At 46.9% G+C, this 26,410-nt stretch overlaps 2 protein-coding genes across 3 annotated transcripts in view; one reads left to right on the top strand and one right to left on the bottom strand.

The window, feature by feature from the left end:
* Positions 1-1,300: 1,300 nt before the first annotated feature.
* Positions 1,301-7,127, bottom strand: Tubg1 (tubulin gamma 1). Its single transcript, XM_006992916.4, has 11 exons — positions 6,812-7,127; positions 6,393-6,505; positions 6,026-6,193; positions 4,662-4,730; positions 3,897-3,976; positions 3,391-3,517; positions 3,125-3,211; positions 2,873-3,022; positions 2,304-2,456; positions 2,064-2,225; positions 1,301-1,700 (listed from the first exon to the last, which is right to left on the bottom strand). The coding sequence occupies exons 1-11, from the start codon at positions 6,858-6,860 to the stop codon at positions 1,503-1,505; spliced, it is 1,356 nt and encodes a 451-aa protein (XP_006992978.1). The 5' UTR covers positions 6,861-7,127; the 3' UTR covers positions 1,301-1,502.
* Positions 7,128-7,253: 126 nt separating this feature from the next.
* Retreg3 (reticulophagy regulator family member 3) overlaps positions 7,254-26,410 on the top strand; it is a 24,007-nt gene continuing 4,850 nt past the window's right edge. The window contains exons 1-6 of one of the 2 annotated variants that reach the window (XM_006992915.4): positions 7,254-7,492; positions 19,824-19,930; positions 22,727-22,757; positions 23,653-23,779; positions 24,651-24,735; positions 26,050-26,187. In XM_006992915.4, the coding sequence (XP_006992977.1) occupies positions 7,254-7,492; positions 19,824-19,930; positions 22,727-22,757; positions 23,653-23,779; positions 24,651-24,735; positions 26,050-26,187 (727 nt within the window). The remainder of the gene's footprint in view (positions 7,493-19,823; positions 19,931-22,726; positions 22,758-23,652; positions 23,780-24,650; positions 24,736-26,049; positions 26,188-26,410) is intronic. The other variant, XM_076577662.1, reaches the window with a different exon arrangement.

Below are 26,410 nucleotides of genomic sequence, written 5' to 3'. Positions count from 1 at the left end.
TCCCTCTGAGTCTATGGGGGCCATTTTTGTTCAGTCCACATCTCCTATAACTTAAACCAGACAAACACAGGTCGGTCACAGCAGGGCCTGTTTCAACTCGGCCACTTATGGGCACTGAGCTGGGTGACGTGGTAATCTACTTTCCTGTCTCGTCATTTAAAAATTGACATTGGTAATGAGATTCACCACTTCGTAGGTCTGTAATGAGGATTAGGACAGCAATGTACTTGACGCACCAAGTTCATGGTCATTGCAGTTCTTACCTGTGGGGTGTGTAAGAGCTTAGTGCTGCCCTTGGCAGTCCCCCACAAGCCAGAGAAACTGCTTTGCCCTTTGGGTACCAAGGATTCAAGAGCCATAAATTCACTATCTGTCTGTAATCCCCTACTGGCCTTTTAAACACACTGGGCACCCTTCCAGAGGACTCGGGTTCAATTCCCAGCACTAACACAACCTATAGCTGTGTGTAACTCTAGTCCCAGGGGACCTGACACCCTTTTCTGGCACTGTAAGCACTTGGTGCACACACATACACGCAGGTAAAATACCCTTACATCTAAAATAAAAGTAAATACATTTAAAGAACAGTGGGGTGCTGAGATGACCTGGCAGAGTTGCTGCCCCAGGCCTGTTGGCCTGAGTTCCGTTCCCTGGGACCCACATGGCAGGAGAGAATCGATTCTCCCAAGTTGTCTGACTTCAAACACATACCCATGATCACATACAAAAGGATCAAAATGTAGTAAAAACTTTACATAAAGGAGGACCGGTTGAGAAGAGAAACGATGGATCCTGGCTACGGAACCCACTTTCAGCTCTGCTCAATCCAGGCCTTGGACACGGTCTCCCGATGTTCCCCAGACTCTGGTCCAGGCTCTCCGGGACTGGCTCTCCAGCACTGCCCTGCTGGCCGGAAGGTGAAAGGCACCCAGGCGGGCTTGCCTGGTTAGGGCCCGGAGGCGGGAAGTGTGGTGGCCCGGGCACGGTGTTGCAACCACCAGGACACTCCGGTGTGGAAATGTGGAAGTGCTGGAATGTTCACCCGCCAGTGAGGGGGAACTGGGACCAGAGGTCGGACAGAGGAAAAGATCCTATCTGTGGTTCCTTTTATTCCAGAAAGGAATTCCAGCAGGGTCAGGGGCCATCAGTGTCCTCCACAATCAGGCTAAAGGAAAGCTGGAGGCGACTTTCTGCCCAGAGCTGAAGACGTGGAACGTGTGGGAGGAAACGCCAGTGATGAAGAAAAAAACAGACACCTCTGTCCCCAGCTCCGAAGCCCGAGTTCAAAGAGACCGGTGACTTCATTTACATCCAGTGCTTTATTAAAGATAAATACTCTCAGAGAAGAAGTAAACCCACCCCCAAGCCAACAGACAGTGCATGTGTGTGTGTGTGTTTATGAGTGATGTGTGAGGTCCCTGATCTGTGCTCTGAGGGGGCAGTCAGCTAGGCAGGGCCTGAGCCAACCAGTAAGGCAGATGAGGGTCCCTGTCCTGGGGGACTCATTGCTCCTGGGTGCCCCAGGAGATGTAGTCTGGCCGGGTGGCCGCGTGGTACTCATCAATCAACTGCTGCACGATCTCCCTAGATGTGTCCATCTCATCAAAGTTGTCCTTGAAGATGTCCTCCTTACGGAACTGCTCCATGAAAGCCTCCCTTTTCCGAAGCTTGTCAAACTGGCGACAGGTCCGTTCAAAGAGCTTAGGGTATGAGGACAGCAAGGGTCACAAAGAAATCAAGGGACAGTATAGCCCAGAGAGCCAGGGAACCAAGGCTGGGTTATCCCCACAGCCAGATGTCAGGAGCAGGTGCCCAGGAGAGGGGTGACAGGAACACAAACAGGCAAAGCACAGGCAGCTTATACAGCCGGAGAGGAGAGCTTCAGAACGGCATCCAGTGCAGGACACGGTACCAGGGACAGACAGGGAAAGCTGATGACAGTAGACAGTGGAACAGAGTGGCCAGGAGAGAGGGGTGTGGCTCAGGGATGGCAGCATCACCTACCATTCCTGAAGCCCTGGATTTGATTCTCGGTAACACAGACAACAAGAGACTGCACTCACCGAGGAGATACTGGTGTGGTTGGCCATCATGAGCCCGCTGACCCGGTGGGCTGAGGGAAGGTAGGGAGACTTCCTGGACAGGGCCACCTGGATGCTGGCTGGACCCCAGGGGATGAAGTTGGCCAACTTCCTTTCCCGGATCCTCTGCAGGCTCTTGTGGACCTAGGGTGGACAGAGAGGTGGTGGCTGCTGCTCCTCCACCCTGGGGGCCCAGAGGGTAGGGTGATGGGCCTCCCTTACCTGGGTGGGGTCCACCTCTCCCTGGATGATGTTGAGGATGGCGATGTAGCAGTGGTTGGTCTGACGATCCCGGCCTGTGGACACCATCACGTTCTTGGGCTGTAGCAGTCGCCTCATGACATCCAGGACTGTTGTCTTCCTCACACTGGCCACCTGAGGGAAGGGGGGTTCACAGGGACTATGTTAGCAGTCAGGGAGCAACCCAGAGATTTGTGGACAGACACAGGAGAGGAATCAACTATATCCCCATCAGCTTGGAGGTGGCGTGGTCTCTGGAAATGTCCTTAGATCAGGTCTGTGCTGACTGAGTCCTGCCATGGGTTAGGATCTAGGCTCTCAGCTCAGCAAACCCATGCCCTTGTATATGAGCAGCGGCAGATCAATGAGCACTGCTTGCAGGAGCCAAAGGCGGTGGGCAGTGGAGACAGGACAGCAAGCAAGGGGCACAGTGCCAGTCCCTGAGACCAGAACCCGGGGAGGTGGGGTGGAGAAGAGCTGCAAAGGGCAGCTCATGGTAGAGCAGGGGAAAAAGAAAGGCCACGGTCCTGGGGCCCTGCGGGAGCGCTTACTGACTGGTCCGTGGTGAGAGGCGTATAGCCGGTCATGAGGAAGTGGAGCCTGGGGGTGGGAATGAGGGAGGCGATGAGGCCGATGAGGTCATTGTTCATGTAACCAGGGTAGCGCAGGGTGGTGGTACTGGCTGACATGATGGTGGACACCTGGGAACAGGAGATACTGTGTTATGGGACTTGATGGAGGTGGACCATCTCTCCTCTGACGACCCTCTAGTAGAGGGCTTCCATCCCAGGAGCGGGACTCACCAGCTGGTTGATCTGGGAGAAGGATGGGTTCTGGATGTGCAGGCGGTCTGTGGCGATCAGGTTTAGGGCTGTGTTGTCCAGCACCACCTGGCAGGACAGCAGAGGGACAAGATCACCAGGGGCTCGGCCCAGAGTCTAGCCTTGAGCCTAATGGCCAGAAACACTCGTTTACAAGGGACTCTCTCAAGCTTAGGGCACAAGAGGGCTCAGAGGAAAATAAACAGACGGGGGGATGGGAGTAGGAACAAGGAGAATCCAGAACCCACCACACAGTCTGCATTCTGGGTCAACCTCTTTAGCGTGAGGAGGGAGTTGTAGGGCTGGACCACCACGTCACTCATCTCGTCTTGGTTGGGAAACACGGAGTAGGTCTGCACTAGTTTCTTGGGGTACCTGGAGGGGTTGGGAGAAGATTGGACTTGGTGAGCGTCAATCTTCTCAACATGTCCAAGAGCATTTGTCTCTGATAGTGAAATCAGATGGGGCCACAAACCATAGAAAAGCTGGGTTTAATAAAACCTCAAAAGGGCAAGGGAAGAGACACTTTAAAATCCTAGGTTCCAAACCTGGACACACTCCTTGGATATTCAAATAGGCCTTTATTCTGGGCCTTTATTACTGGGTTTCTCCACGGTACTTCCACTTTCCTCACAGGATGGGAGGGCTCTTTACTACTTCAGCAAACAGGAGGTGTGTCTGCTGGGCCCCAAGTGCCTCAGGAAACAAAGATAAAAGACCTATCTTCAACTAGTTCCTCCAAACACAGGCTTACCTGTCATTCAGACGTTCCAAGAGGTAGGAGCCCAAGCCAGAGCCTGTACCCCCAGCAATGGAATGGCACAGCACGAAGCCCTGTACAGGAAAGAGGCTGTAGCTGTCCAGGTGTTTAGTGACAGACTTTTAACTTTAATTTAAAAAATTTCAACATATGTAATGTGCCTGCCTGCATGTATGTACATACAAACATGCATATGCTCACACATGTGAGCCTGGTGCCCGGAGAAGTCAGAAGGGGGCATCAGATCTCCTGGGACTAGAATTATAGATGAGTGGGAGCCACCATGTGGGTGCTGGGAACCAAACCCTGGTCCTCTACAAGAGCAGCAAGTACTCTTAACCACTGAGCCATCTCCCTAGCCCCTTGTGGCAAGATTTCAAACTAGACATATCCCACCATGTCTTAGATTCTTGTCTTCCCAAGTACCCTCACTGTGTAGGTGACTCTGCCCTGTCTTCAACAAGGTCCAGTGACTTCTGTCCAATGCAAAGGTCTGTACCTAACAGGCAGCTTTTAAAAAAATTATTGTAATTACTGTGTATGAATGTGCCACTGTATACGTGCAGAGATCAGAGGACAACTTTTTAGAGTCAGTTTTCTCCTTCTAGCATGGGTTTTAGGGATCAGAGTCTGGCTATCAAGCTTGAACATGAGCATCGCTACCTGCTCAGCCATCTCCATGGCCCCAACAGGTGGTTTCTAAATGGTGTTGCCAAGGCTCCACTTGTCCAGCTCCACTGACATGCCTGGGACACTCACCTCTAGACTGTCACTGCCATCTGCCTCCCGATCTATGATGTCGAAAATGTCCTCGTGGATTTTTTCTCCCTGGACAGACATGGAGAAGGGTTGAGACAGAGCATGGGACAAGAACTGACCTCAGAATAGCCACCATTGATTCTTATATGGATTAGCTACCTTGCCTTGCACTGAGAGGTACCACAGCAGTGGTTAAAACAGATGCTTTACATCCCAATCCAGATGATCCGTTCACATACAGCTTTTCATCACTGGAGAGTGAGCCCAGGACGCTGCTAGTGCTAGGAAGGGCTCTACAATAAGCCAGGGTTTCATGCAGCCCAGGCTAGCATCAAATTCTCTATTTAGCTGAGGATGACCTTGACGTCCTGATCCCCCTGCCTCCACCTCTAGGATGCACCCTGTGCCCAGTTTTATGTAGTTACTGAGGACTGAAGCCCAGGCTTCATACACACGGCCAGCATTCTACCAACGGAGACACATGCATCTCTACTACAGTAGCTCATTTCTACCTAGTTATGTGACTTCGGGAAGATTTATCTATCTCAGTTTCCTCATTTGTAGAATGAAGGGCCGGATATTTTTAGAAATCAAAACATTTCAGGCTTTTGAAAGGCAGTTTTATGTATACATATATAAAATGCATATTAGCTGGGTGGTGGGGCATGCCTTTAATCCCAGCGCTTGGGATGCAGAGACAGGTAGATCTCTGAGTTCAAGGATAGCCTGGTCTACAAAGAGAGTTCCAAGACAGACAGGGCTACACAGAGAAACCCTACCTCAAAAATAAATAAATAAAATTAATATTAAACAGAAAGACCATGTCAAGGCTGGAATGTATAGCTCAGTGGTATAATTAATGACAGTTTAATTTTAATTAAATAATCTAGTATATGTAAGGCCATGGGTTCTGACCTGGAACCACCAAAATAAACACTACAACCACGGAGGTCTGAGGCACATTATCAGATAGGCTAATGAAATATGCAGTGAAAGGACTGAGTAATGACGATAAGTTGAACAGAAACATCAACATAGCCTATCTCCTTTGAGCGTTGGTTTCGCCAAGCAAAGTTTCAGAGCTTTTTGAGTATGAAAAAGTAGAGAAGACGGTAGACCGACCCTATGATAGTACTTACTTCTAGGGTTATTCAGAGGTTTATGGAGCTAACACATAAAGTACTCAGAATGGCTTGCAACACAGCACTAGCTGGAATGGGTTCTTAGCAGTCTAGTCAGCTCCTGAAACTATGTCTGTCTTGCTCGGGCACCTGTACATCTCTGACCCAGTTTCACCGGTAGAAAATCACAGGGCCTGTGCCCACTCCATGAGTTGAGAGCCCTGCAGGGGAAGAGCAAATGACCTGAGAGAATCCACTGGCCCAGTTGTTGCCTGCTCCTCCTCCATGCTCAGACAGGTAGATGTTCTCTGGGTTGTAGAGCTTGGCATAGGACGAGTTGAGGATGGAATGGATCACCCGGGGCTCCAGGTCCAGCAGCACAGCCCGGGGGATGTAATGCTCATCATCTGCCTGTCAAAGGGAAGCCCACAGGATGGGCCCTGTGAGCCTGGATGGGTCAAGTCCTGAATCCTCCCAACTCTGGCTGCTGCAGGCCCTCCCTCCTTAAGACTGCCATTGTGTTCCCATCTGCCCAGTGAGTTTCCCAGCACCAGGTCGCGCTGCCCGTCCCTTCAGGTCCTAGGGTCATGGTCAAGTCACTGGGGGGCACCTGGTAGAAAAAGACGTCCTTGCGGTCAGTGCCTTCGGTGGCGAACTCCTCTACGATGCCCTCGGGGCTGATGCCATGCTCAGCACACAGCTGTTTCCAGAACTCGAACCCAACTAAGAAAGAGAGGGAGGCGGGCGGGGAAGAAAAGCGATACGTGGGTCTGGGTAGGTTCCAACTAACCAGTGGGGTACTGAACGCATGGGACTAGGGATCAGAAATTAGCCTTAGGATTCCCTAGTGTCTGGGCCAGCGACTGGACAGGGGAAGGCCCTTTGGCTTTGGGCAGCTGGGCACAGGGTCGGGGATCGCCTTTCGGGGGGAGGGGGAGTAGATCCTGGGAAGGACAGACGGAATCTAGGACTCATTGCAAGGGCCCACTGGACCTAAGGAACCTGCGGAGGGTTTGGAGGTTCGCTCACTCTGATTGCCGCACTGGCCCAACTGTAGGGTGATGATTTCTCTCGGCATCGCTCCGCAGACATCGGCGTTGCAGCCTCTCCCGCCAGCAACGCCGCCGACCGCTAGCGCGCTCGCCGCAGGACGCAGGCGCCAAACAACCCGCTCCACCCCTGAACTTTCTCCGCGCCAATGAAAACTAAGCTCTAGATATGGAATTTCCTCATTCACGGGGCTTCAGTCGTGCAGATTGCGCGTGCGCGGCTCCTGATCGCGCTCGGCGCCGGGAACGTAGTTTTGACGCCGCGCTCTCTCGTCCCTCCGGCGAATGCGAGCTGGAGTTTGTACGCATGCGCGCGCGTGGGTCGACTCGGCCCCCGCCGCAGCCAAATCGCGCTTCTGCGCAGTTGGTGTTATTGTGACTGCCGGGCCGTGGCCCCGGATGTTGTGGCTGCTGGAAGGGAGATGGAGGAGGCCGAAGGGGTGGCTGCGGCCCCGGGCCCAGCTTCGGGGTTGGCTTTCAGGGGCCGCCGAGCTATGTCCGGCTCCTGGGAGCGCGACCAGCAGGTCGAGGCGGCGCAGCGGGCCCTGGTGGAGGTGCTGGGGCCCTACGAGCCTCTGCTGAGCCGGGTGCAAGCAGCCCTGGTGTGGGAGCGGCCCGCCAGGAGCGCCCTGTGGTGCCTGGGGCTGAACGCAGCGTTCTGGTGAGAGACCCGGACCCTCGCTAACCCTCCAAGGCGCGAATTCGTCGGGTTGCTCTAGGGGTCTTCCTGTCGCCTGCCCTGCCCTGTTTCCTTCGCCGTCCTGATTGCTTCTCGTACTCGCCTGATGATGCCTCACTTTCCCCTCCATCCCGGCTGCCTCGAGGCTCTGGCACCCCGGGTTCTCACGGGGGCTTGCCCGTCTCCCCTGCTTGCCCCGCGCCTGCACCCTCGCCCCGCATTCTCTCCTACAGCTTCTGGTAACATCTTGAGTCGGTCTCCGTGAGCCTGGGGTGGCTCTTGTTAGCTAGGGAAAGCTATTTTCGCTTTGAGACCATCTCCTATGTTTCTCTTGCCGGCTCCAGCGTCGTGTCCAGAGAGTTTTAACTTACGGTGGGAGGAGAGGCAGAAGGTCTTGAAAAGGTATCCTAGGTATCCATGGGTGTGAGGAGAAAAACGAGCTTGAACCGGTTATCATGAATTAGCATGTTAAAGACTGTCTCACCCAGTCAAGTTGGTGAAGTCGGTATGGAGCTTCAGCCTGAAGAGACTTAGAAGGCTTAAGAAAAAAGATTACGAAACAATGGTGAGATTTCACCCCTTTCAGAGACACTAAGGATTGCAACTCCTCTCTCTCCCAAGAAGTTAGAACGACATCCTTAGCCATGGTTTAAAATCAAGGGGTTTGAATATGTCTGAGAGCTGTGAGTTCTGTCTAGCTGGACAGGTGGCACTATGTTTAAGTGTCTGTTTGTTTCAGTCTCTGGGACAATGAAACCACCTAGGTGGACTTCGGGTTTCATAGAGGCTACCAAACATAGTTTGGGTTTATTAATAACCAAAGTACTGGTCAAATTCCAAGGGAACTGATAGTTCCTGAGGCCTCTAGAGCCACATGAGATGACAGTGTCCCGGATAAACCTGAGACAACAAACTGGTTGTGTGTGTGGGTGTGTGTGTTTGTGTGTGTGTGTGGGGGTGCCGGAGGTTGAACCCAGGATCTTGTGCATGCCAAACAAGTGCTCTAGCAATGGAGCTACACATCAGGTCCATATCATCTATTTTGGTACTGCTTTCTTGACTTCAGACATCAGCTTCCTTTCCATTGTTAGTATTTATTCAGGCAGAACCCCCTGGAAAAAGAAATAGGTGTTTATTAAACTAGTTTGTAGAGTGTGGGGTTGAGGTATACATCAGGGACAGGACAAAAAGAAAAAGAAAAAGAAAAAACTGATTTAAAAAAAAAAAGAAGAAGAATGAGTCAGGGTTTCACTATATAGCCCTTGCTAGCCTGGAAAGTATATGTAGACCAGGCTGACCTCAAACTCAAGAGATCTGCCTGCTTCTGCCTCTCAAGTGCTGGGATTAAAGGAGTGCACCATTATGCCTGACTTATGAAACACGTTTTTTTTTTTTTTTTAGATTTATTTATTTATTATGTATACAGAAGAGGGCACCAGATCTCATTACAGGTGGTTGTGAGATACCATGTGGGTGCTGGGAATTGAACTCAGGACCTCTGGAAGAGCAGTCGGTGCTCTTAACCTCTGAGCCATCTCTCCAGCCCTTGAAACACGTTTTTAAAGATTGTTTCTATTATTTTAATTACCTTTGTGTGGGGGGTAAGGGGATATGTGCCAGTGAGTGCAGGTGCCTGTGAAGGTTAGAGGCCCTGGATCCCACTGGAGCTGGAGTTACAGGTGCTTGTGAGCCACCCAGTGTGGGTGCTGGGAACACACTCTTCTGTAAGAGCAGTGTGCGTTCTCAGCCACTGGGCCATCTCTCCAGCACGCAACACATTTTAAAACTGCAACAGTATTTGCTGGTCTCCAACAGTGTTTTATTTATTTATTTATTTTGGTCCCTTATATCCTAGGCTGGCTTTGAACTCCCGACCTTCCTGCTTCTACCTCCTGAAGGGTGGGACTGTAGACGTTGGCCACCACGCTGTGCCTGGGCCCTAGTAGTGTTTACTTAAGCTAAGTCTGTGTTTAGAATCTTTCTTAGAGCCCCACTTGTGCTTTGTGTCTCCTAAAACATTATGGCTGGTCTTGTCTCCGGCATTTCCTGGTATTTTGCCTACTGAGGAGCCACAATACCGCTACAGTCCCATCTCACACTCAGAAGCTGGGGGAGAGGTGGTTTAAGACCTAAGGGATAATTGAGCGGGTCATTTAGAGGGGAGTCACCCTGGGAAGGGTGCAGGTCCCAGAGATGAGAAATGACTGCACGTGGGCACTCGTGGAATTGTGTTGGGAGGAACGAACTTACCTCCAAGTTTAAGGTTAAGACAGATCTCGCTCATGTCTCTGTGAGTGCCGACATTTCACTTGGAAAAGTAAAGAAGGATTGTTTAGATTTTAGACATTTTGAAGAAGGGTCATTAGTTTAGGTCAGAAGGACCAAATTGAAAAACTTTTGGTTCACTGTTTGTCAGGAATAATGATGCATCAAAAGCCAAGGTGTTTTATGCAGTTTAAGGTGTCAGAAAAAAGTTCCCAGAGGCCTAGAGAGTTGGCTCAGTGGGGACTAGAACCTACCTCCAAGTCTGACGGCCCCGTGCAACTCTTGCAAGTTGTCCTCTGACTTACACACACACACACACACACACACACACACACACACACACACACACACACACACATGATTTTTCAAGTCATCCAAATTCAGAGAACAAAGTTTCTTCAGTGTTCTGTATTCTCAGTTGTGGTTTTTCTGAACTTGTGACTATGTTCTCTTAACTCCGAAACACAATAGGTTCATAAAAGAAGTCCATGTGTGCCACCATAGTATTTCCAGGCCCCACTCCCTGGGTTCCAGAGAAATTACGGTGGCCCTATCAAAAATCTTGCAGCCCACATCGCTCCTAGTCCCTGGCCTGTTACTGTCTCTGGGATAATCATGGCCTTCCCTCTAAAAGCTTATATTTTCATTAGTCTCAGCACCATCTGCAGATGAGTGATTTGCAGGGAGACCATGGAAGTCAGCAAGAGTGTATCGTGACAGGATCAGAGAAGAACAGGTTCCCGGGAATGTGTGGGTGCTGCAGGTCCCTTCCTCCCCCTAGGTGAACAGCACGTGGCTCATAGAGAGTTAGGGACTTCAGCTTTGTCCCTGTGCTTCTGGGTGGTGGTTGGGGACATGAGTGTAGCCTGCAGTTGATTCCCTGTTGATCTCTCTATTGAGAATTGCTTTTCAGTCACCATTGTTACCAGCGTTGACCATTCTTTACTGGGGTGTGAGGGGCTGTGTGATTATGGTGTTTAAACATGGTTTAAAAAAATGTTTTCTTTTCCTAAAAAAACAAAATTAAAAGTCATCTGGGAAGTGACTAAGGGTATACAACAGTTCTGATTTACAAAGTTAGAATCCAACTTAAAAAAAAAAAAGAGGGGTAGGAAATGGAAGGGAGGAACCCCCCACCCCCTTTTTAAAATGAGTTCTGGAAATGCTTTATTTTAAAAAAAAATAAGCATTACTGATTTTAAGATTTCTTTAAATGGCAAGGAAAGCCTATAAAGCCCATTTAAATAGAGACATTTGTTCTTGGGGGAAATTGACAGATGAGAGTCGTGCACGCCTTTAGCCCGGCACTCTGCAGGCCCGGCTCTGTGACATCAAGACCAGCTTGTTCTGTATAGTGAGCTCCTGGCGGCGGTGACTATATAGGCAGTCTGTATCTTAGATAAAATCTTCAAATTTTAGATGAAACCAATTGACAATTGTTTCTGGTTATCAGTTCTTTTTCCTTCCTTCCTTCCTTCCTTCCTTCCTTCCTTCCTTCCTTCCTTCCTTCCTTCCTTCCTTCCTTCCTTCCTTCCTTCCTTCCTTCCTTCCTTCCTTCCTTCCTTCCTTCCTTCCTTCCTTCCTTCCTTCCTTCCTTCCTTCCTTCCTTCCTTCCTTCCTTCCTTCCTTCCTTCCTTCCTTCCTTCCTTCTTTTCCTTCTGTTTTTGCTTAAAGACAGGGTCCATGGAACCAAAAGTGGCCTCTGCTCTTGGGAGTCTACTGCCTTGATAGGGCTCTTTTGTCTCATTGGGCTCCCAATAATGTCTTCCTCAGCCTTCCCTCTGCCATGGAGGTGGATTAGCCATTTGTTTGTTTTTGTGCTGGGGTTAAACCTGGGGCTTCATGAACACTAGGCAGACTTTCTATCTCTGAGTGTACCGCCAGCCTGGCCTTCTGATTTGTCTGGAAGATTGGTACTTTCTCCTTTTTAGGGTCGGGTGGGTCATTAGCAGCTAGCTGGTTTCACTTCTGGTTTTTTGTGCAAGCAACAGCTCTCATTATGTGATATAGGTTGGGTTAATTTTTCCTTTTCATTTACCAGTGACTGGCTCATTAACTAGGCAGTCACAATGGTGCACAGTAATGGGCTCACTGGCCCTATAGAATGGGATGCTTTGTTCTGAAGTGCCACAGAGACAAGCGTGCTCTGTAATAACAAAGGAACCTAGAAATAACGTCTTTGATTGAAATAGATGTGTCATTGTTATTTATGATTGTATGTGTTAACTATGGAATGACCCCAGAGCCTCCTGTATGCTGGGCAAATTAATTATTTATAACAAACTCCTAATTTCTTTCTTTATTTTTTTTGGCTTTTTCGAGACAGGGTTTCTCTGTGTAGTTTTGGAGCCTGTCCTGAATCTCGCTCTGTAGACCGGGCTGGCCTTGAACTCAGAGAGATCCGCCTGGCTCTGCCTCCCCAGTACTGGGATTAAAGGTGTGCACCACCGCCACCTGGATCTAATTTCTATTATTACTAGAGAATCCATGTTATAGTTAACTCCCTCCTGGAAAACTACTTTGTTTTGTTTTTTAATTTTCATTTTTATTTTATGTGCATTTGTGTTTTGCATGGGTGTCAGGTCTGCTGGAACTGGAATTACAGTTGTGAGCTGCCATGTGGTTGCTGGGAATTGAACCTGGATCCTCTGAAAGAGCAGTCTGTGCTCTTAACCACTGAGCCATCTCTCCAGCCCCCCAGAAAACTGTTTGTTTCTAGAATTTCTCATCTTTTTTGGATTGTTCCAAGGAACACATTTTTATTTGGGCTGTCAATTTAATCTGATTTTAGCCCCCAACAAATAAAAGGACAGTTTACAAAAGGAAAATAATCCTTCGGTGGTGCTGTAGGCCCATAATCCAGGTATAGGGACTAGAGAGATGGCTTGGTGGTTAAGAGCACTTTTAGCTCTTGCAAAGGAACTAGATTTGATTCCTCGGACCCACGTGATGGATTACAATATCTCCAGTTCCAGGGATCCAACAAACAAGCAGGCTTGTGGTGCATGTTATGCATGCAGGTGAAACATCCATATACATAGAATAAATTAATTAAAAAATTAATAGAAATCAAACTGTGTTACAATTTTCTGCTTAAGTTTATTTTATTTTATTTTGAAACTGGGTCTCAGTATATACCCCTGGCTATCCTGGAACTCAGTATGTAGACCAGTCTGGCCTTGAACACACAAAGTTCTGCCTGCTTCTGCTTCCTGAGTGCTGAGATCAAAACTGTACACCACTATGCCTGGCTGCTTATTAAGTCTTAAGAATTGATAGTGTTTAATTCTTGGGACTGTGTGGGAGAACAGACATGTGACTGATAGAAGCCTACATTGTATGGCTTTTCTAGGAAGTAGTTTGGCAACTCTTGCTAAGCTAATTGGTTAACACCTTTTCTGGGGACAGAAGAGATAGGGACTGACTGAGGATGGGTGTGTGTTTATTGAGGGTGATGACAAGTCTCTAAAATTAGATAATGGTGATAGTTGCCTGTGAGTTTGAGGCCAGCCTGGTCCACAAAGTGAGATCCAGGACAGGCACCAAAACTACACAGAGAAACCCTGTCTTGGGGGTGGTGGGGTGGTGTGTGTGGGTGGGGGGGTGACTGCCATGGTATGCATGTGCAGGTCAGAGGACAACTTTTGGGAGTAGATTCTTTCTTTTCACTGTGGGTTCTAGGGGTCAAAGGTCATCAGGTTTCCTTGGCAATTACTTTTACCCACATTGCCATTTCACTGGCCCTGGTGTTTCTTTTTTTCTTTTTTTGCTTTTTGTTTCCAGGCAGGATCTCACGCAGCCTACTTATGCAGCCGAGGATCCTTCTGTCTCCACCTCCCCTGTTCTGGAATTACTGTGTGCACACCACTACGTCCCGTTTATATAGTGCTCGGGCTCAAACCCAGGACCTTGTGCATGAGAAGCTCTAAGTTACACCCCCAGCCCAAGTTGTTTCTTTCTTTTTTTTTTTAAACATCAAAAATTGGTAATATCTTAATTATAAAATGTTTTTAAAAGACCAGTGGTAGGTAGGTATGTATAATGCAACCATTTTTAAAGTTACTGTTGCTTTTCTGGTGACATGAAAAACATGTTTATGTATTGAGTAAGAAAGGTTTTTTGTTTGTTTGTTTGTTTGTTTTTGTTTTTTTTTTCAGAGCTGAGGACTGAACCCAGGGCCTTGCACTTGCTAGGCAAGTGCTCTACCACTGAGCTAAATCCCCAACCAAGAAAGGTTTTTAAATTAGGTATATTGTATGTCTTAGTTTCTGTCCTATTGCTGTGAATTGACACCATGACTAAGGCAACTCTTATAAAAAGAATTATTGAATTGGGAGCTTGCTTACAGTTTTTTTTAATTTATTTATATGTATTTTATGTACATTGGTGTTTTCCCTGCATGTATCTCTGTGTCAGATCCCCTGGAACAGGAGTTATAGATAGTTGTCAGCTGCCATGTGGGTGCTGGGAATTGAACCTGGGTCCTCTGGAAGAGCAGCCAGTGCTCCTAACCGCTGAGCCGTCTCTCCAGCCCCCTTGCTTACAGTTTTGGAGTGTTAGTCCTTGATCATCATGGTGGGAAGCAGACAGGCATGTTATTGGAGCAGTAGCTGAGAGTTTTGACATCCGGATCCACAGGCAGCAGATAGAAAAAGAGACCCTGGGACTGGCATGGGCCTTTGAAACTAGGAAGCACACCTCCATTGACATACCTCCTCCAACAGGCCACACCTACCTTCCCAAACAGCTCCAATCATTGAACTAGGGACCAAGCATTCAGACATTCTCATTCAAACCACAGATTGTACTTCCATTGGATTGTTTGTTTGCATTTGTTTATTTTAGACTTAATTTTATGTGCATGAGTGTTTTGCCTACATGTATATATGTACGCTATGTGCATGCCTAGTACCTTCGGAGGGTGTTGGATTACCTGGGACTGAAGTTACAGATAGTTGTGAACTTCCATGTAGGTTCTGGGAATTGAACCCCGGTCCTCTGCTAGAACAAGTGCTCTTAGCCGCCCAGCCATCTTTCCAGCTCCCGTTTATTGTGTGTGTACACGTTCAGGGGCACAAGTGTGACAGAGGATAAGGTGTAGGAGTTGGCTCTTGCCTACCACGTGTGTTCCAGGGATTGAACTCAGGTTGCTAGGCTTGGTAACCAAGCAAAAACCTTTATCCTAAGCCATCTTGCTGGCCTCCCAATGTTTTTTGTATGTTAATATTTTTAAATTAAGGTACTAATCTTCACATTGTAGAATATATATGTGGGTGGTGGATCATTTTCAAAACTTCAATTTCACATATGCCTCTGTAAAATAGATGTTTAAAATGCACGAATTTTATCATACGGAAAAAATGATTTCGTGCGGTGCTGAAATGGCTGCTTTTTTTTCTTCAAAAATGGTGCTTTGGCATTACAAACAAACCGTTGACTTGGGCTAATAGTTAGAGTGAAGTGTGTGTGCTGTGTCTGCTTGCTCTGAGCAGATATCCTTGTCCAGAGAGTGCCCTTGAGACTGTGCTGCTGCATCCCCGTGGCTTAGGATGCAGGATCTCCTGTCCTATGTTTTGTGTGAGCTGATTGACTTCAAAAGCCTGATCAGATTCAGGGTTACAGTTCTCTTTCTCTCTTCGTTCTCTTCCCCCTTCCTCCCCCTCTTTCTTTTCTTCCTCTCCTTTTCTCCCCCACATTCCCTCCCTCCCTCCATCTTTCTCTCTCCTTTTTTCTGTCTGGGTAGCTAGCCAGCCCAGGCTGACTTCAAACTTAGGATTCTCTTGCCTCAGTTTTCCACTATGCTTGGCAGTGTGTGTGTGTGTGTGTGTGTGTGTGTGTGTGTGTGTGTGTGTGTGTGTGTGTGTTGGTGGTGGTGGTGGTGGTGGTACTGGGAGCGCAATAATAAGGTGGGGTACAAATGAGATTATTTCATAGTGATATGCTTTTTTTTTATGATTTCTTTTTTGGATTTGTTTGTTTTGTTTTTTGAGACAGGGTTTCTCTGTGTAACCTTGGCTGTCCTGAAACTTTGTAGACCAGGCTGGCCTCAAACTCACAGAGATCTGCCTGCCTCTACCTCCTGAGTGCTAGGATTAAAGGTGTACACCATAATACCTGGCATTTTATTATTTCTTACATTTTTTTAAACCTTCAACAAATATGCTTGCCCTTAGAAATAAGGAAAGTCGTTAAGAAAAAGACAGATGAGCCTACATTGAGCAGAAAGGCCAAATCGCCTCCAGTTAAATGATTCATGTATACATATTCTGAGTTGGTTGTTTTGCAGTTGTTTTTTGCTTAGTTGGAAAGTTTTTCTGCTGATTGTAGTTTTGTATACTATTTTAACACATTTCGTGGATTTTTGGTTTGAATTGTGTGTGTTTTCTAGAAAGATCTCATTATATAGTTCAGGCTAGCCTCACTGTTGCTCCCCTGCTTCAGTTTCCTGAGCACTAGGATTATAGGCATGCACCCTGCTCCTAGTCTGGATGTCTTTTTTGCCTTATTCCCTCTTGTCCGGATTCCTAACCACTTGTCAGTTGCTTGTGTGCTCTGTCTCTGTCTCTCTCTCTCTGTTTTATCATTTGTCTTTCAAATCCATTTTATATGTCTTCATCCCTTATTGCTACACAGCTGTAACTGAGTAACTGTTTACTCTAGTATTTCCACTTGTTTTGTGACAGGCCTGACAGTGTGACACTGTGACAATGTATGCCTGGCTCCTCACGGAGATCTATGGATCCTCTTCCTTTTGCTGTCCAAGTCCTGGGGTTAGGAGCAGTGCACCTTTGTTACTCTGTGCTTGGGTTGCTGACCGTGGCCAGTAGGTCCTCAGGTTGGCTTGTGCAGGTGAAGTCCAGGCAGTGAGATTGGGAAGGTAGAGTTGTGACCTGCTTCTGTAAGGTAGTCTAGGTTGATTTGTGTGATACAAGCTTTCCTGCAGCCCCGCTCTTGAACTCCTGACCCTGTCTATTGCTCCCACCTCTGAAGTGCAGGGCTCACAGGCCTGTGCCCCCAGGTCTGGCTGGAAAACAACCACCTCTAAAGGAGCTAACCATCCTCCCCGCCTGAGTTTCTGCTAGTCAGCAGCCAGTGCTCTGGGAAGGGGTGACTGTAGCCTGGCTTGCCCCTCAGAGAGTGCTTTCAGGTGCATGGAGGGGAGCAGTTGTAGGAGCACTGGGTAGTGAGCACTGGGGAGTGAGCACTGGGGAGTGGTGACCACGCCCTTAGTGTGGCCTTGTTTAGTTTGCTTAACTGTTGAATATGTACTGGCTTTGAGCAGATAAGACCCGAGGAAGCTCTCCAGTTATTTCTGCTAAGCTGCTTTCATTCTTTAATCCCATGTGTGATTGTGCCCTTTAAGTGCTGGATGGGAAAACAGGAATAGAGTTGTCACTGGTGACCAGGGTTTCTGGGTCTCTTTCATTTCATCCGTCATTTTAATATATTTTATTTGAAGGTGTGCCGGTAGTCCGCATTGATACTTACTGCACAGAAATGTCTATAGACAAAATCTGGAGTTCCTTTGCTAATTGTTGTGTGTGCATTTGTCTTTATTTTTGATGCTGGGGATTGATCTGAGTGTCTTATACAAGCTTTTAATTTTTTTAATTTATTTTGGTTTGCTTGTTTGTTTGTTTATTTATTTTTGAGATAGAGTCTCTCTGGCTGTCCCGGAGCACACTATGTAGACCAGTCTGGCTGCTGCCCCTGTCTTCCAAGTGCTGGGATAAAAGGCATATGTCACCATGTCCAGTTTATTTTATTCTTTGGAGACTGTCTCATGTGGCACAGCATGATATTAAACTCCCTGTGAAGCCGTTTGGATCTTCCCGCTTCTACTTCCGGAACGCTAAGGATCAAAGCTGGGCATTTGTGCGAGCCCGGAACCCTACCAACTGAGCTCTGTCCCAGCCTTTTTGTTTTTATAGTATGAGAACACTATCCTTAAGGCTTGTTTTGTGATTATATAATGTTATTAGGCAAGTACTGAGCTGAAAGTATTTCAAGGTGATGACTATGACCAGCGCTCTTGGTCACCCCCACCTGTTTGCTCAGTTGTTGTGTGACTACCTAGTGCCACTGTGACATGGAACAGCTGAGTAGGACTGTGTTAGGTGGGTGTTAGTGCCTTGCATTTTCTTCCTGGCTTTTTGGCCAGGATCAAATGTTTCGTTTTATAGGTGATAAGTCTGTTGCTTCCTTTGAAAAGAAGAGAAAGTCTTACATTAGACACCCAGGTTGTTCTCAGACTCACTGTGTAGCTAAGGATGACCTTGAACTTCCCATCCTCCTGCCTCTGCTTCCCAAGGACTGAGATTGTAGGTGTGAGCTACCACACCGGTTTTATTTGGTGCTGAGGATCAAACTAGGGCTTCATGTATGCTAGGCAGACAGTTTACCAACTGAACTACATCCTCAGCTCAAGATTTGTTGACACCACATTACTGACGAGGAAACAAATTTATTAAAGTTCACGTAATGGTTCGTTTTAGGGAATCAAACTCAGGGTCATCTAACTTCATTTTCTACTTAAATTTATTTATTTATTTGTTTTTTGTTTTTTGTTTTTCGAGACAGGGTTTCTCTGTGTAGCTTTGTGCCTTTCCTGGAACTCACTTGGTAGCCCAGGCTGGCCTCGAACTCACAGAGATCTGCCTGGCTCTGCCTCCCGAGTGCTGGGATTAAAGGTGTGCGCCACCACCACCCAGGCCTAAATTTAATTTTTTATCGTTGTTTATTATTATTGAGATAGGTTTCTCACTATGTAGACCCAGCTGGCCTGGGATTTTCTATATTATAGACCAAGTTGGCCTCAAACCTCAAAGGTTCACCCTCTGCCTTCAGAGTGCTTAAATTAAAGATATGTGCCACTATGTTTGTCCTAATTTTTGTTTTGTTTATTTTTAGTATATAAGTATATGCTTTTTTGTTTGTTTGTTTATTGAGACAAGGTTTATCTGTGTTGCCCCTGGCTGTCCTGGAACATACTCTGTAGACCAGGCTGGCCTGAAACTCAGAGATCCACCTGCTTCTGCCTCCCCGAGTTCTGGGATTAAAGGCGTGTGCCACCACCGCCCACCTGGCAGCCACATTCTGGCATGCAAGCAGGAGGACCTGAACATGGATCTCCAGCACCCATGTAAAAGCTTGGTGTGGTCACATATCTGTAACTCTAGTGCTGAGAGGTCAGGGACAGACATATCCCTGGAACTCACTGGCCAAAAGTCTGTCCAGTTGATGAGCTCTGATTCGTTGAGAAACTCTGTTTCAAATGATAAAGTGGAATGCCAAGTATAGTGCCACACTTTTCATCTCAGGAGACACGTAGGTAGATCTCTGTGAGTTCAAGGCCAGCCTGGACTACATGGTGAGTTCCAAGACAACCAGGGCACAACCAGACTGGAGGACCTGTCTGGAATGATAGAGACTTCTGACCTACACACATACCCACTTGATATACAACTGGGGATAATCCTATTAAACAAGTCAGTCTCAGAAAGACAAGTACCATATGCTTTCTCTCATTTGTGCTTCCTAGGTTGTATATTGCTACACCAAGTCGTGTATGTATGTATGTATGTATGTATGTGTGTGTATGTATGGCGTAATAGTAGACGTGAAACTGTCTGGAGAAACAAAGAGAACCAGTGATGGGGGAAGAGTGAGAAGTGCAGGGATGGATGGGCATAAGGACAGAATGTGCTACATTGACTTGTATTAGGGTAACTTGGATTAGGGTTTACCAGGTAAGTGAATACTCGCTTTCATCCTGACTTGTCCCTGAGCTGAAGAGACTGGGAAGTTGAAAGGATCTCCAGGAGGTTATTTGATTTAGTCCTTTACCTTTACAGAAGCAAATGACTGTCTCCATAGGAGAATAGTTGAGGTCTGGATTTAACCAAGGTGTATGACTGGTTTACATCCGAGCAACCACCGAGGCCTCGGACTAGATCTCGGGTGTTCCCCGAAGCCCGTAGTGCACATGTGGCCTTTTTTAAACTGGCTTCGTTGCTTAGTGACCCTCTTCTGTTTTCTTTCTCTGTAGGTTTTTTGCACTGACATCCCTTCGTTTTGTGTTTTTACTTGCATTCAGCTTGATGATCATTGTCTGTATTGACCAATGGAAGAACAAAATTTGGCCTGAGATAAAAGGTAAGATTTGTAGCATTTAGAACAATTTGAACTGGCAACAACTTTTTATGTGATTTTTGCCTTTAGGTTTTGTTTTTTTGTTTGTTTGTTGAGGGGTATGTGATATTGGGGACTGATAACTGAAGTCTGAATAACTTGTTTTAGGAGACATTTGTAAAACAAGCCTCAGGCCAGGGGTGGTGGCTCACACCTTTAAGGCCTGCAGTCTAGAGGCAGAGGCAGGTGGATCTCTGAGTTCAAGGCCAGCCTGGTCTATATAGTGAGTGAGTTGTAGGACAGACAGAGCTGTGTTAAAAGACCCTGTCTGAAAAAAAAAAAAAAAAAAGAAAAAAGAAAAAGAAAAAAGCTTAGGCCTCATCTGTGGGTCCATATAGCTGGGTTATACCTTTCTATTACATCCTTGTCAGCAGATCTGTGTCTGCCACCTGAGGTGATGTTGTCAGTACAATTGGCCTGAGGAATTTGCAGACTTCACAATTTTTTGTTTTGTTTTGACTTAAATGATCTTACTGGATACTCTTATCTACTGAGACAGCATGGGTTCATTCTTATTTTATGTGAATGGATGTTTTGCCTGCATGTCTGTCTATCACTTGTGTGCCTGATGCACACAGAGGCCAAAAGAGGGCATTGGATCCACTGGAACTGGAGTTGCAGGCGGTTGTGAGCTGCCACATGGGTGCTGGGAATCAAACTTCGGTCCTCTGGAGGAGTAGTCCGTGCTCCTAACTGCCAAGCCATCTCTCCGGCCCCCTCCTCCCCCACCCCCACCCCCCTTTTTTTTTTGAGACAGGGTCTGTGTTGCTTTGGCTGGCCTCAAACTCACAGAGGTTCATCTACCTCTCCTTTTTGAGTACTGGATTTAAAGATGTGTACCACCATGCCTGGCCACCAATTAAAACAAAACCAAAACCCAGTGACTCATGTAGCCCAAGCTAGCTTCCAATTTACTATGTAGCTGAGGATGACTTTGATTCCTAATTCTCCTGCCTTTCCTCCCAAATATTGGGATTACAAGTATGTACTACCATGCCTAGCTGCAGGCAGCATCGATTTATCTCCCAGAATTTCTTTTAAACTATATAATAAGCACTAAGAAATGTGATTTCTCACAGGATGTAGTGGTACCTTTGATCCCAGCCCTCAGAAGGCAGAGGCAGGCTTATCTCTGTGAGTCTGAGGCCAGCCTGGTCTACAAAGAGAGTTCCAAGACAACTGGGGCTGTTACACAGAAAAACCCTGTCTGAAAAGAAAGAAAGAAAGATGTGTTTTCTTTTCAAAAACTTGTATGTAATAAAAAATATGATACTTTTTTCTTTCTCTCTTTCTCTTTTTCTTTCTTTCTTTCTTTCTTTCTTTCTTTCTTTCTTTCTTTCTTTCTTTCTCTCTCTTTCTTTCTCTTTCTTTCTCTTTCTTCTTTCTCTCCTTTCTTTCTCTCTCTCTCTTTCTTTCTCTCTTTCTCTCTCTCTTTCTTTCTTTTCTCTTTCTCTCTTTCTTTCTTCTTTCTTTCTGTATGTGTAGCCCTGGATGTCCTGGATCTCGCTCTGTAAACCAGGCTGGCCTTGAACTCACAGAGATAAGCCTGCCTCTGCCTCCGGAATGCTGGGATTAAAGGTGTGCGACCACCGCCTGGCATTTTATCCCCATTTCAGTGTTGAATGAAGCAAACTCTGTGGAAGATAAAGAGAATACCTTTCTAGGCAGTCCAGTAGCTTGACTAGAGACCTATAGACTAGTGATGGTGTCACACTCTTGTTCGGCCAGTCCGTCAGGACTTCAGAGCCAGCCTCAGCTGTGCAGTAAAATGGAGGCTAGCCTGAGACGTGAGATCTTCGCTACAAACAAAAAAAAATCAACCTGACAAACAGGAGACCCACAACTTGCAAAGGATCTCCTGGGAACAGAGATTTGAGCATTAAGTTCTTGAAAGTCAGGCTTACATGTTTAGGTATTGAATGATCATTTAAGGGTTTTTAAAAGTCGAGCTGCATACTGAGTTGAGAGTGAAGATTAATTTGATATCGTTTTATAGGGTGGATGGAATGAACCAAAGGGGAAGGCAGAAGCTCTGTTAGAACTGCAGCTGTGTCTCTGTGGGAAGAAGTCAGGGTGTCATGAAACTCGGGGATGGGTGCTTTGGAGAGTATGAAGGAGGAGGAGACTTCAGCACTGACGCACAGCAGATGGGGTTGGAATAGGGAGGCCGACTTGGGGGTTTTAGCGCAAGAGCGGAGAATGGCTGTGCTTACACACGGGCGGGCGATGGGGAGTGGCCAGGTGGGCACTGAGGGAAAGGGAAACTGATGTGGATGCTGGACATGGCAGGGCTGAGGTGCTGGCAGATGTTTTTAAGTACATTGCTGTCTTATTTTATAGTCTTCAAGTAATCAGCCTGTTTTGTGTCTGTGACTGTCAAAAGACGACATTGTTCAGAGCAGATAATAGGTGTCTAAAGAAAACAGGCAGACGGCTAGAGTTGAGTAGTTAGTTACAACATGCCTTAGAAGTTTGGCACATCGTGATGTGTCTGAGCAGTTGGACATGCTCACGGGATGGATGGACTGTGCTCATACACCTTGGCTGTCGGCTGAAGTAGTCAGTATGTGCAGCTCCAGTGGTCCATTTGTACCTTCCTTTGTAAACCATTACTCCTTCGTCAGCAGCTCCCTAACGGCCAATATAACATGGGGTCTAATTCCTGTCTAATAATGTTCACAGTCAGACCGAGAGGCAGCCTGATATTTTCATGTTTATTTTTTCTGCCAACTAATACTGGTGTTTGTTTTAATATTGTAGTGCCAAGACCTGATGCATTAGACAATGAAAGGTATGGAATTCCAATTACTACTTTTTGTTGTTTTGATGGATTCTGTTGTATTGTTCTGATTACATGTTTTTAGCCCCATATTCTGGACACAACATTATACACCTAATCTGTTCAAAAATAATAACAAATCCTAAAGTTCAAGTTGAGAATACTCAGTGTCTTCTCATCTTTATAGGATGAGGACTTTCTGGAAAAGGAACATTAGTGACTCAGAACCTGACATGCCAGGGAAGTAGCTGTATTATTAGTAAGCCACAGTGTGAAAATTTAGAGACCACTGATTTGATTTGTCTGTTGGCTTTTATACTGTATCGTTTGGTGTTTCCTGTGACCTGTGGCTATTTTTAAGTCTGGGTCAGAAAACATTGGTTCCTGGCATCAGCAAACCAGTGCTAAAGATCCCTGTGTGTCTTAGGGCCTCTGCTTTCGTCCCTCACCCACCCACCCATTATGTTTGATGGAAGGAATTTCCTCTGCTGGGATTTATTTTGGCTTTGCTTTGTCCCCTCACGTTGCCTCCCCTCCTGGCTGCAGTGGAGTTGGTGAGACCATGCTTTGACTTGACCCCTGGATATGGCAGTCGAGGGAACTGCAATGGTCCAAGCGTGCTGAAGATGGTGTTTCATGCACAAAGGGCCTTGGAGCTAGTGGCAGGTTCATACATGTGACTTGAACCACTTGCTCATAGGGTGGAGTTGTCAGAACAAGTTTGTCTTCCTAGTCCCCAAATTCAAGTTTCAACCTGGTGAGCCAAGAAGAAAGACATGTTTCACCTCCAGAGCACCTGGGACTAGCCGCTCCCAGCCCCTATATAAACCCGGAAGCATTGGCTGCCTGCACAGTTGGGGGGCCCTAAACAGCCTCCTCTCACAGCTCCCCCTTCTCTCTCCCGTAGTTGGGGTTTTGTGCACCCTCGGTTGCTCAGCGTGCCCGAGCTCTGCCACCATGTAGCTGAAGTCTGGGTTAGTGGGACCATTTTCCTAAGGAATCTTTTGCTTTTCAAAAAGCAAAACCCAGGCAAGGTAAGCCTTCCCTTCTCACTTTAAGCTCTGGCCTTCAGTTCAGCTCATGTTAAGTTGAAACATGTATCCTCATTCACAGTGTATCCTCATTCAGGGAGAAAAAGACTTGAGGGTCATAGAAACAAAGGCGGGTTATAGGAAGGTTCTGATTGGCCGTAACAGTAAAGGCAGCTTATAGGAAGGCCCTGATTGGCTGTTACAATAAAGGCAGGTTATAGGAAGGCGCTGATTGGCCATTACAGTAAAGGCAGGTTATAGGAAGGCTCTGATTGGCCGTTACAGTAAAGGCAGGAGCATGACTCCGTGTTCGTTGTGCTTGTCACCTGGAGGAGCCATTTTCTTTCTTCCTTTTTTTCCCTTAAATTTCTCTCTGTGCTGGGGATTGAATCCAGGGCTTCCTGCGTGCTAGGCAAGCTCTACAGCTGAGCTACATCTCCAGCCCCAGAGAGCAGGCCATTTTCTTGTCTCAAGAAGGGAAGAAAAGCTTGCTTTGTGCATTCTGTGTCATATTAAACATGATAAGTTACAGGGTTTTATATTTTTGTTTTTTTAGTTTTACTTAAAAAAAAAAAACACCACCTATATGTGTTTCCAGAGAGAATTTTTGGCTAAAACTTACTCAAACCAGTTTCCTGGCATGAACGGTACAGCTGTATGGGGTTAGCCATGCAAAAGAAGCTTGAGTAGAAGGGAATGTTCTCTTGTCTGCCCAGAGTCACCACTGGACTCAAGAGTGGCTGTGGCTGTCATTCTGGCGTGCCCAGCTTGACTCAGATCGTAAAGAATCCTTAATCCCATCTCCATGAATCCCCATCCCACCGCAGTGCTTTGCTGGATGACAGAGACTTATTCGTGCGTCTTGCTTTTCCAGTTCTGTTTGCTGAGCTGTGGGATACTGACCTTTCTGGCCATGTTGGGCCGCTACATCCCAGGGCTCCTGCTCTCCTACCTGATGCGTAAGTGTGCACACACTCCCCACAAGTTGCTCGTAGCTTTTCCAGCCATAGTCAACTGTTGGTCTAGGGCAGTGGTTCTCAATCTTCCTAATGCTGTGACCCTTTAATAGTTCCTCATGTTGTGGTGACCCCCAAGCATAAAATTATTTTCATTGCTATTTCATAACTGTAATTTTGCCACTGTTGTGAATCTTAATGTAAATATCTGATATGCAGGTTATCTAATATGCAACTCCTGAGGAAGGGTCATTTGACCACAAGTGGTCGCAACCCACAGGTTCAGAACCACTTATCTAGGAAGAACACCATTATATATTAGTCCCCCAACAATGACTTTTTTTTTTTTTTCTGGAGCTGAGGAACGAACCCAGGGCCTTGTGCTTGCCAGGCAAGCGCTCTACCACTGAACTAAATCCCCAACCCAACAATGACTTTTTTCATGTACTTAGGACACGATGTGTGTCTTTAAACGTCTTTTCACATGGAGCTGATACTCCACATATAAAGGCATCAACTCCATTTCCTTTTGGAGAGCTTGCAGCATGTCATGCGTATTAGGCAAGTGGTGTGCCACTGATGGCTATCCCTAGCCTCTTAGCAAGGTGTAGACATTAATGAGGGTTCACCAATGTACATGGTGTCCCACCCTGAAAGACTGTCTCTGTTTATGGAGAAGCTTTGCAGACAGTTCTCAGGTTCCTTCTCCTTGTTCTTGCTCTGGAGGACTTCCCCTCTTTGGAAGTACATTTCTGTAAGGTAGTTACTTTTTACTGGCATGTACTGTTTGAGGCTAGAAGAAATTAGCTCCAGGTGTATTATTTTATTTTATTTGTTTATGTTTGTTTTTTTGAGGCAGGGACTCTCTACATAGCCCTGCCTGTCCTGGAATTCACCTTGTAGAGCAATTTGGCCTTGAACTCACAGAGATCCACCTGCCTTTGCCTCCCAAGTGCTGGAACTAAAGGCATGTGCCATCATGCTGGGCATCTAGGTGTACTATTTTTTAGATATAATTTATCTCAGAGTCACATGACTGGTTGTCACCATTTTGCTTTATATGTCCACACTTCCTGGTTCTGGCCCTGGGCTGTCTGTAGCATATTTTATTGTATATAGCCATGACCTGTACCCTGTGGATGGCTACAGAAGTCCCTGCTCTCAAACTGTGTATAATAGGGGTCATTAGTGGAGGTGCCAGCGGAAATGAGTGGGATTGTTGTGCACTCTTTGTCCTGAGGACACAACAGCAGAGGGAGGGAGGGAGGATCGCTGCGTGCGCGCTCTCCATTTTCCTGCTGTCTCCACTCTTCTCAGTTGTCACTGTGATGATGTGGCCGCTGGCTGTCTATCACCGACTGTGGGATCGAGCCTATGTGCGACTGAAGCCAGCTCTGCAGCGGCTGGACTTCAGTGTCCGTGGCTACATGATGTCCAAGCAGAGAGAAAGACAATGTGAGTGTCATGGGGTGCTTTCTTCTACCTAACAGTTGAGAAAGAGACGCCAGGTCTCACATACTGGAAATGTCTTTAAAAGTGGGAAAAATGGGCCGGGCGGTGGTGGCGCACGCCTTTAATCCCAGCACTCGGGAGGCAGAGCCAGGAGGATCTCTGTGAGTTCGAGGCCAGCCTGGGCTACCAAGTGAGTTCCAGGAAAGGCGCAAAGCTACACAAGAGA

The sequence above is a fragment of the Peromyscus maniculatus genome, chromosome 8, assembly GCF_049852395.1.
Source record: "Peromyscus maniculatus bairdii isolate BWxNUB_F1_BW_parent chromosome 8, HU_Pman_BW_mat_3.1, whole genome shotgun sequence".
NCBI lineage: Eukaryota > Metazoa > Chordata > Mammalia > Rodentia > Cricetidae > Peromyscus > Peromyscus maniculatus.
This window is presented reverse-complemented; position numbering and strand designations above follow the sequence as displayed.

What these genes read in the sequence shown, in the direction of transcription:
- Tubg1 (XM_006992916.4), bottom strand. Translation starts at nt 6,860, where the DNA reads ATGCCGAGAGAAATCATCACCCTACAGTTGGGCCAGTGCGGCAATCAG. An exon ending in AGGACGTCTTTTTCTACCAG is followed by an intron (nt 6,194 to 6,392) that starts GTGCCCCCCAGT and finishes TCCCTTTGACAG; the next exon opens with GCAGATGATGAGCATTACAT. An exon ending in GAGAGGTGGACCCCACCCAG is followed by an intron (nt 2,226 to 2,303) that starts GTAAGGGAGGCC and finishes TGTCCACCCTAG; the next exon opens with GTCCACAAGAGCCTGCAGAG.